The 11143-nt window shown below is 37.7% G+C and overlaps 1 protein-coding gene across 2 annotated transcripts in view; it reads right to left on the bottom strand.

Annotated features, from left to right (window-relative positions):
• LOC111143868 (dual specificity phosphatase 19) overlaps positions 1-10341 on the bottom strand; it is a 19113-nt gene extending 8772 nt beyond the window's left edge. For both annotated transcript variants that reach the window (XM_022497859.1, XM_022497870.1), the window contains exons 1-2: positions 9949-10341; positions 3904-3950 (exon numbers count right to left, since the gene is read on the bottom strand). In XM_022497859.1, the coding sequence (XP_022353567.1) occupies positions 3904-3950; positions 9949-10174 (273 nt within the window). In that variant the 5' untranslated portion in view covers positions 10175-10341. The remainder of the gene's footprint in view (positions 1-3903; positions 3951-9948) is intronic.
• Positions 10342-11143: the final 802 nt, after the last annotated feature.

The following is an 11143-nucleotide window of genomic DNA, read 5'->3' as shown; positions in this document are numbered from 1 at the left end:
TCAGAGAGAGATCACAAGTAGGCAGAGAGGCAGGCAGAGAGAGAGAGAGAGAGAAGAGGAAGCAGGCTCCCTGCCTAGCAGAGAGCCCGATGTGGGACTCGATCCCAGGACCCTGAGACCATGACCTGAGCCGAAGGCAGAGGCTTAACCCACTGAGCCACCCAGGCGCCCCAAGAAAGACTCTTAAATAAGGAGGAGAAACTAGAAAGAAAGGTAAAAATATTTTTAGAAGATAAAGTCTGAAATGTCTTCCTGTTTTCCCCAGTGAAGTCCTATCTATGTCAAGTCACTCACAGCCAGTATACTTCTGACCACCAGCATATTATGATTCTGCCCTTAATTATATAACAGCTTCCAATGTTTTCCATTATTGATGTGTTGGCCTTGTCTTTACAACTGTATTGTACATTCCCAAAAAACCAGGAATGAGGAATTTTATATGTGGATGTATTCATATGCATATACATATATATATATATATATAATATATATATGCACAAGCGCAAACACACACATCTCTCACTATCTATAGATCTTCACAGGATTATGGAGAAAACAAAATGACAACCTTGGGAAAACCTGCTGAAAAGTAAAAGTGCTTTACAAATATTGTGGATTACCAATACCTGGGGAGTTTAGCTGCTGGGAAATGCAGTTTACATGTGTATTGATTAGTTCTGATTAAAAAGAATTGTACTGAGTCACAGGTGGTGGTGGTGATAGGCATCCAGTCTAAAACCCTTTCTTTCTTTTTTTTTTTTTTTTTAAGATTTTTATTTTTTTTTTATTTATTTGACAGAGAGAGATCACAAGTAGGCAGAGAGACAGGCAGAGAGAGAGGGGAAGCAGGCTCCCCGCCAAGCAGACAGCCTGATGTGGGACTCGATCCCAGGACCCTGAGATCACGACCCGAGCTGCAGGCAGAGGCTTAACCCACTGAGCCACCCAGGTGCCCCAGTCTAAAACCCCTTTTAAGCACACTTCCAAAATGTAGTTACAGAGGTCCTAACAATGATTGCTCTTGGGAAGCCTTCTGCAATAGGGATAGTAATAGCCCCTTATCAAGAACCTAATATGTGCCAGGCATGTAAGTTATCTCACTTAATCCTCACATTTAGGCATTCTTACTTCCAATTTTAATAAATCTCATATATTGAAAATGATTAAAAAAATCAGAACATTATAAAAAAGAAACATAAAGAAATCTTGCTCTCACCACGTCCCAATCTACTCCATTATCTCCCACCTTAATGGTAACCACCTTTGTTGGTTTTCTGTATATCTTTTAGAGCATCTTTAGGCAAAGAATTTATTCCCTTTCTTACACAAAGGCAACACCTTGGGTTCCCCTCTCACTTAAATTTATCCTGGAGATTTTTTCATATCAGTATTTACAGACCCTTCTCCTGATGTTCTTTTATATAGCTATACTGTATTCTAGGGTGTGAGTACACTATTGTTTATTTAAACAGTTCACTATGAATGAACACGTAGGTTGTTTCCAATGATTTGCTATTATGAACAATGCAGCAATAAGTAACTTGGAACATTTTATGTTATACTCAGCTTTCCATCTTTCACAGTACTTTATAGGGCACACACCAGGCACTTGGATACCTTACCAATAAAACAACTACTATTACTATACCCAAACATTAAAATGAAATTTCTGAAATGATCCTCCACAAGAGAATTTCTATTAATTATAGCACTTTACTTAAGTCCTAGAATATCCCTTTGAAATGTGCCATGCATTTAAATGAATAATCTAGTTTTGCCAAATCACTAAATTTTTCAATAAACCCTCTACTTAGGTGCTCAGTTTACCTCTGCTTCTTTTAGGCCTCTAACAGGGTCACGTGTACAGAGACAGAGGGATCTTTTATTTAATTTTTAAAATTGTTATTTATTTATTTGTTTGACAGAGAGATAGATAGCACAAGCAGGCAGAGCAGCAAACAGAAGGAAATGAAGAACCAGGCTCTCTGCTGAGCAGGGAGCCCAACATGGGGCTCAATCTCAGGACTTTGGGATCACAGCCCGAGCCAAAGGCAGCCGCTTAACCAAGTGAGCCAACAGAGCGATCAACCAACAGATGCCCCCAGAGGGATCTTTTAAACAGCTGCTTGATTCACATCACCAGGGTGAAAGCAAATTTGAATTGGTGTACCCTAAGAGGGGATAGATCACAAAACATTTGCCAATGAATGAACTTATTAGTTTTTCTATTTTTCATTTTTTCCTTGAGAAATATTAACTTATTAGTGTAAGCAAGACTTTGAAACTTATTCTACTTATGTTAAAATATTAATCTAAGATGGATTCTATTAGGAGATACAGTAATTCTCATAACCATATGCAATTCCAGGCCATTATCTCTAATGTCAGGCAGTCATAACAGTTACTACAACTGCCCCCTAACTTAGTTTCCCCACACTAGTTTCTGCAACACTCCAATTTATTTTCCACAATGCCTCTGACAAGAATCTTTCAAACTGCAAATCTGATCCTATTACTCCCCTGGGTAAGGAATTTCAAAGACTTCTGGAAAAGTCCAAAGCATTTACTCTGGTTTACGTGGACTTTAATGATCTTACTCTTGCTTACCTGTCTGGCCTTGTTTCTTGGTATCCTTCTTTCTCACTCTCTAATTCCTGGGTTACTGAACTTTTTTTTTTTTTTTAGAAAAAAATTTTTTTTAAAGATTTTATTTATTTGACAGAAAGAAAGCGAGATAGGAAGAGGCAATACAAGCAGGGGGGTGAGAGAGAGAGGAAGGCTTCCTGCTGAGCAGGGAGCCTGACATGGGGCTTGATCCCAAGACCCTAGGATCAAGACCTGAGCCAAAGGCAGCCGCTTAACGACTGAGTCACCCAGGTGCCCCTGAACTTTTTTTTTTTCCCTGTCTCTGAAAGCACTGACCTTTCTCTTCTAGACCTTCACACAAAGCATTTCTCCTAACTGAACACTTTTCTGTCTGCTCCCTCCCCATCCCGTTCTGAGCAAACTTCAGTATCATTCCCTCCAGGAAGATTTCCCTGATCTTACAATCCTCAACCCAACCCAAACAAACATGGGCAAAGGGCATCATCTCATATGCTCTGCAACAGCACTTGCATTTCCCCATTAAAGCACAAAATACACTGGACTAAAGCTGCTTATTTGTCTTTCTCCCCTCTATGCCCCTCAAATCATAAGCTTCATGTTAACTAAAAACCTCTTGCATTCTACAAACCATAGCAATTCCATGATGCTGAAATACTGTTTGACAAAATAGATGGCTGAAATTGTTTTAGTAAATTCCGAAATAAGTAATAAATTACATAGTTGAGAGTGGGAGAAGACGGCATTGGGGAAGAAGTGATATGTGAGTTGGGACTCGGGCATGGGTAGGTCTTGGACAAGAAAAGAAGACGAAAGTCTATCCTACATAAAGGAACTACACAAACAGAGGTAAGAAGACATGCTTCAAAATCAGGTTCATAAGAATACATGAAGGGAGACAGAGAATATAAAATTGGAAAGACATTATAAATCCACGTATTTTAATTAGGTACAATAATTGTTGCAACTTTATTAAAATGACAGCCAAAAATGTTACCAATTAAACTCTGAAATGGGGGCCCCGGGTGGTGCAGTCAACGAAGCATCCGACTCCTGGGTTTTAGCTCAGGTCACAATCTCAGAGTCTTGAGATCAAGCCCCACATCCAAGCTCAGTGAGGAGTCTGCTTAAGTTTCTCTCCCTGTCCCTCTGCCCCTCCCTGTGCTCTCCCTCTCTAAAAATAAATAAATAAATCTAAAAAAAACCCAAGTCTGATATTGACTAACAGTTTCCTAAATAAGTGTAACAATTAAAATACTTCCTATACATCGTGCCAGATCTGAAGCATTTTTTTTTTACCTTGTACTTTTTCAGGGTATCCAGATCATGAGCAGCATCTTGTGACCCTATAAGAAATAAACATATCATCTTGAACATAAAAATAATCATTCTAACTTTTTAAACTACTTTTGCAGCAATTCTATTAGTTATTTACTTAAAAAATGCAACTTGAAAGGACCTCAATCCAACCTTCTAAAAGGCAATTTAGAAATATTCACTAAAAAATGTTCATCTTGTGGGGCGCCTGGATGGCTCTGTCAGTTAAGTGTCTGCCTTCATCTCAGGTCATGATCCTGGGGTTCTGGGATAGAGCCCCACATCATCTAGCTTCTTGTTCAGCGGGGAGCCTGCTTCTCCCTCTCCCTCTCCCTCTGCCACTCCTCCTGCTTGTGACTGATCTCTCTCTCTGTGTCAAATAAATAAAATCTTTAAAAAAAAAAATGAAGAAATAAAAAATGAGAATGCACAGGCACCTGGCTGACTCAGTGGGTAGAGCATGTTACTCTTGATCTGAGTCATGGGTTTAAGACCCACATTGGTGGTAGAGTTTACTTAAAACAAACTAACAGGGCGCCTGGGTGGCTCAGTGGGTTAAGCCGCTGCCTTCGGCTCAGGTCATGATCTCAGGGTCCTGGGATTGAGTCCCGCATCGGGCTCTCTGCTCGGCAGGGAGCCTGCTTCCCTTCCTCTCTCTCTGCCTGCCTCTCTGCCTACTTGTGATCTCTGTCTGTCAAATAAATAAATAAAATCTTTAAAAAAAAAACAAACAAACTAACAAACAAACAAACAAACAAACAGAATGCAGAAGAGTATCTATGGCATGGAAATACATTCTCAATATATTAGGTGGTGATACCATTAGGTTACAAAATCTATTTTCATAAAAATAAACAATACGTATATGCCTTAAAATGGACAGGAAGTGGGACACCTGGGTGGCTCAGTTGGTTAAGCAGCTGCCTTCGGCTCAGGTCATGATCCCAGCATTCTGGGATCGAGTCCCACATCGGGCTCCTTGCTCATCAGGGAGCCTGCTTCTCCCTCTGCCTCTGCCTGCCATTCTGTCTGCCTGTGCTTGCTCTCTCTCCCTCTCTCTCTCTGACAAATAAATAAATAAAATCTTTAAAAAAAAAATGGACAGGAAGTATAGAACAACATAGAACAAATGTTTACAGTGGGATTACAGGTGATTTTTTTTTTCTGTATGTTAATTTGTATTTTTTACAATAAATATCTATTTCTTTTGTAACTTAAGAATATTTAAAAAAACATCCACAAAATAACTTAATGCCATTTGGTTTGGGAATACCCAATAGCTTAGAGCAAACACTGTTGGTCTATGAATTCTAGCCACATTCCGTGTACCAATGGGGCTACCCCCTTTTACCATTTCTTCCTGTCAAAGTTGGCTCTCCAGATCTACCAAACCTGGAAAAGGACTCTAGCTAATAAGCAAGTCCAAATAGGAGATAACCAGTTAAAGTGAGTTAAGCAATTTGAAACAAACTGAAAAAATGGGACATTTACTATTTAAAGATTTTAAGAATTTCTTTCCTAAGTTAGGATCCATTTCCATACACAATGTTTTTCTTACCTTACCTAAGGAATCTGCCAGCTATTATGTGATTTTAGGTAGCTGAAAAGCCAGCAAGTACACTGGTTGGCCAATAGTCTCCTCATAATCTGAAACTCACAGTTTCCTTACTGAGCCTACATTTAATTTTATTCCTAAATGTTAGTCTATGAAAATATTAACATCTGTTAAAAGCTGGATGCTGAATATGTAGTTGTTTGTCATATTATTGTCTTTAATTGTCTATACCTTTGAAATACCTCATAATTAAAAAATAATTTTGGGGGGGGCGCCTGGGTGGCTCAGTGGGTTAAGCCTCTGCCTTTGGCTCAGGTCATGATCTCAGGGTCCTGGGATCGAGCCAATCTGTCGGGCTCTCTGCACAGCGGGGAGCCTGCTTCCCCCTCTCTTTCTGCCTCTCTGCCTACTTGTGATCTCTGTCGAATAAATAAATAAAAATCTTTAAAAAAATAATAATAATTTTTCAATTTTATGCAGGAAGTTCTAACCATCTCCAGGGGGAAAATGGCTTCCAATAAATTAAATGTAAATAATCTCTTAAATAATAATTAATTCTACTCTGCCTGTTTCTTAAAAGAGAAAAAAAAAAAGGAAGCATGCATGAATGAAATTCTTTAACACTAGATTGTCATTATTACACTTATCAAAGCTGGATACTTCGATCATTTCCATTAAACGCACACCTCAAACACAACAGGTTGATTACATTTCAGAATTGGCTGCTACATTTTGAAACTCACTTCCAGAATATGAACTCTATTGAAACAGAATTAGTATCCTTGAGGTCAAATAAATGCAACTTGTATGCTCTGCCTTTTCAAACAATAAGAAAATTATGAATGTTAATAGGTGGGGAAACAATTTTAGTCAGCATAAATGGATTTCAGGTCATTGGTTTGTACATTTCATTTATTGCTTGGTAGTATTACAGTTCAAGTTAATTCTCTCTAAATTCTAGATATAAACATCAGCTTTTCTCCAATTTTAAGTGACTGCTTTGTGTTACAGTCCTGTGTTAAACTTTTATTGGAAAGACACATTAAAAAATAAATACTATAAATCATATATCATGACAATTATTTTTTGTTGTTATTTCTTTTTTGTTTTTTAAAAGATTTTACTTATTTATTTGACAGAGAGAACACAAGCACAAGCGGGGAAGCAGCAGAGGGAGAGGGAGAAGCAGGCAGATGCTTAAACAAAGGCAGATGCTTAAACAACTAAGCCACCCAGCTGTCCTGACAATGTGTTATTTTTGTGTGTGTTCCTTTTTTTTCTGAAAAAGTAGAATGTTATCCTTTTATAAACTATCTTGAGATTGAAAAACAAGTATCAGTTTTAAGAATTTTACTGTTTTAACAGTGCTACATTAATAATTGTGTTAAAACTCATAAAACTAAATACCAAGTACTTTACTGTATGAATAGTTTTGAAAATAATTAAAAAGTTGATGAATAGGGAAATAATTAAACAAAGAGGGCTAATAATAACAATTTACAGTTTTGTTTTGTTTTTTACATTTATACTTACAAGCCACTAATATTCATTATTTGGCCAAGGATTATTATGGAAATATAAAGAGGTATTTATAGTATTTTGCCATCATAATATATGTATCATCTGTTTCTGTTCAAGAGATTCTTTTTATGGGGGCACCTGGGTGGCTCAGTCGGTTAAGCCTCTGCCTTCAGCTCAGGTCATGATCCCAGAGTCCTGGGATCGAGCCCCACATCAGACTCCCTGCTCAGTGGAGATCCTGCTTCTCCTTCTCCCTCTGCCTGCCAGCTCTGCCTACTTGTGCTATCTCTGTCAAATAAATAAATAAATAAAATATTTTTTTAAAAAAAGAGATTCTTTTTATGAAAGTACTATTTATTGTATAAATTCTGATGTAGTATGTCTTAATTTATAAATCACTATTTTCTTTCTTTTCTTTTTTTTTTAATATATCACTATTGCCATCATCACAAAAACAAACCATTATTGCAATGGAAAAGAAATGATATTCAAAAGAGAAATGTTTTATTTGAGAAAATTTGTAGGAGTGAACATTCATAAATGAATAAAAACAGGAGCATAAATTACTACAAGGATAAAGTAAAAGAATATTTGCGGAAGAACTGCACAAAATAAAAGAGCTAAACAAATTTAATATATTATCACCTCCCAAGAATATGGGGCTTCCTAGACATCAAAAATTCTCCATAACCTTATAAAAGATTCTAAGATTTTCACTTAGAATTGAAGAGAGGACCTAAAATATCACCAGTTGGGACTTCCTAACAGAATATATATATATATATGACAAATAATACATGTACCTTTGAACTACCCAAGAGAAATGAAATTTTCTACTTTTACAAAGTAAGTTGGTTTTAAGAAAAGTCCTAGTTATTTTGTTGTAGAAATATAATCTTCAAAGCCTAGGACAAAAATGCTAAGATCTTTTTGTCAACCTGTTAGATAGTTCAAGGGCCTACATAAGATTTTTGAAATGTAGAAGCTGGTCTGAATTTATGAGCTAACTGAAAAAGGTTACAGTTTTACAGCTTCATGTTCTTTATTCCCTACAGAAAACAAAAATTAATTTTATATAGTCCTAAGTGGAAGTTGTGCTGCTTTGAAGAGATAAAGGAAGCTCTTTGAAGTAACCTAGAAACAATCCCCCCATCTCCAGAGAGAAACTCAGTCTGGTCAGAAAAAACCCCTACATCATTCATGTGGAAGAACTTAAGATGTAATCATTCATGCGTCCCTCAGGAATAAGGCACTTGTAACTAGGCAGAAAAGGGTCCATCTACCTCTCACAGGAAAGGAGGGTGTACCTAATAAAAATCCCATTTCCTGGTCCAGAAAGGAGGCCATATAAGGTCTAGTTTCAGAAATCTCTCCCAGAACTCTCCCAGGATTCTGGAAAGGGTTCCAATGCCAATATGAGAATACTACCTTGATCAGCTCACTTTGGATTAAGTCTAGATAAAAAAAAATCATAAAGTTCACGAGAGTGAAATGATATTTTAAAATTCTAAAATAGAATTTTTTAAATCATTATTACTACAATGGAAGCCGTATAACTGAAAATGTGCCTGGGCGTATTTTCTTTCCTAGAAATGGTGTGCAAGTCCTGGGTGAACCTTTAGACGAATTAAATGATCCCTTGATTTTCATGGGGCTTCAGAAACTTGTCGGAAATATTTATTTGAAGTGAAAGATAGCTCATGTAGTGATTCATGTAAAACATAATACAATAAAAACCTCATATGCATACTTGCAATTAATTTGTTTCAAAAACTTTTCACAACCTCAGGATAAACCTAAGAGAGAAACAGATACCTTTACTTTAGTTTTACAGGTGGTTTCTTGGAGGACCAGAGTGAACAAATGACTTGTGCTAGTTTATCTACCAAGAGGTAGAGCAGGACTGAAAACCTGGACTCCCTGAGGAAGTCTAAATGACAATGCAGAGCAGGAGTGGATCAGACTTGAGCTTGATGTCCAGCTCTGTTATTTACTAGGTGTGTTACCTTGAGCAAATTATTTGACTATTGTTAAATTCAGGTCCCATCTGTGAAATGGAGCTGATAATCTCTACTTCGGAGAGTTTTTTAAAAGGAGATGCTACTGTGCACTTCACAGCAGGACCTGGATATTTCTGACTCCCAGTTCAGTGTTCTTTCTACTCAAGAATGGCTTGACTGCATAAATACTGGCAAATCATTAATCTTTCCAAGTCTTAATTTCTCTATTCACAAATGAAAAATAATTCAAATCCTCTTGAACACACTAATTTTTTTTTTTAAAGAATGCCATGCCACATTCTTGCCAAGCTAACAAGTTTGAGCTTTTCATAACTGCTTCATTTACTATTTGCCAACCGTGCTTTATGTAGGGAAACAATATTCTTCCTAATACAAGAAATCATAAAACTATCAAATTCATAGCTATGAAATGAAAATACAATTTCTCCTTAACACTACAAAAGCAGGTACTTCGATAGAGGTGGGTATAGGAGGCAGGCATTCCATGATTTGTAACAGCAGAGGCAGCAAACATTTGGCAATTTCAAGTACTAACTTTTCTATACCCTTAACCCTTGCTATTTACAGTTTTGCCTAATAAAAGCATTCTTTCTAATTTGATGATTTTAAAGGCTATATCCATTTATAATCCAAGAAAATACAACATTAACAAGCTATCCTCCAGAAAAGTTAAAAAAAAAAAAAGGATAATTAGTTCTAAAATCCATATGCCAGGTGCCATGTGGTACTAGAATCCATGCTTCTTATGGATATATTGTGGGGCAGAAACATCACTAGCCAGCTAATGGAAGTTCCAAATCTAATTCAGCTTTTCAGCAGAATAGCTGATAGAACAGAATATTACACATTTGGGGGGGGGGGGGACAAAAAAACGAGAAAGTAATGTGGCTAAAAGGAATCAATTAGTTAATGCCAAATCGATATACTCACCCAGGAGCAACCATGGCTTAATAACACCAATATGCAGGTCCAAGCTAAGATCCTGCACAAAACCACAACTACCCCCACTGCTCGGCTCTACTTCTTCCACAACATGAATTCTGGCATCTTTCCATGTTTCTATAATTTTCTTTCCAGTTAGCGTTGTCACCCTGGTACATTGCTTCCTGAGATTATTCCGGGAGAACGCCTTAATTTCCTGGTTAAGGGAGTGCATTACATGAGCAGTGGCTAAGAACAAAATACAAGCAAATCCAGCCAAGACTGGAAAAGGCCGGAACTGTTGTCCCTTAACCCTCAGATTTAAAAAAAATAGAGCCTCAGGTGTTCAATCCCCTCCAAGGGATCGCGGCCACACACCGGAGACAAAGACTTCCAGGTCCGTTTCCCTTCAGCACGATCAAGTAAGGCGAAGTTTAATTGGCCATTGAGAAACGAGCCCCGATTGGCTGCTGTTTCTTCTTCCGGTCAGCCGAAAATCTGCATTATTTCCACCGACTCCAACAATCTGCAAAGAATTTGTTATTGTTGATGCTTAAATCTAGCTTTATTATTCATGCAAGGGAAAATAGAAGACGTAATTGGAGAGACGACTGGTATTTCCTCGCTCTCAAATGCAGTCATTTTCTGGCTATGTTGGACTGGCGTCACCTTGTGACCATAACCAAACGGGTTGAAGGAAGTACAGCTGCTGCTTTTAGTGTAAGGACGAGTGTTAGCGTGAACCGTACTGTGTCGCGGGGCTTTTTTGGTTTGTTGCTTATAGAATTCCTGTGGGGGTGCTGTAGATTTCGAAAGTAGCCTTATGCGTTTTCTTGCTACCATTTCTAGCAAGAGAGTTTATTGTGTAAATGCTTGTTGTATGAGTTTGTGAGTTAAATCCACGAAAATGCGTTTTAATTTTTTTGAGTTCTTACATACGGTTGAGGAAAGCTTGGAACTGTTTAATTTTTTCTTTTGGCCTGTTTTCGCAACCAGTGGAGTCCTTTGTGCAGTGAACATACGACCATTGTAAGGCGTTTCTTTTTTTTTTTTTTCTTTTTAAAGATTTTATTTATTTATTTGACAGAGAGAGATCACAAGTAGATGGAGAGGCAGGCAGAGAGAGAGAGAGAGAGAGGGAAGCAGGCTCCCTGCTGAGCAGAGAGCCCCATGCGGGACTCGATCCCAGGACCCTGAGATCATG

This window comes from Enhydra lutris, unplaced genomic scaffold (genome assembly GCF_002288905.1).
Source record: "Enhydra lutris kenyoni isolate GAN:26980312 unplaced genomic scaffold, ASM228890v2 scaffoldscaffold1, whole genome shotgun sequence".
NCBI classification, from domain to species: domain Eukaryota; kingdom Metazoa; phylum Chordata; class Mammalia; order Carnivora; family Mustelidae; genus Enhydra; species Enhydra lutris.
The sequence above is the reverse complement of the archived record's forward strand: the minus strand, read 5'-3'. Positions and strand labels throughout refer to the sequence as shown.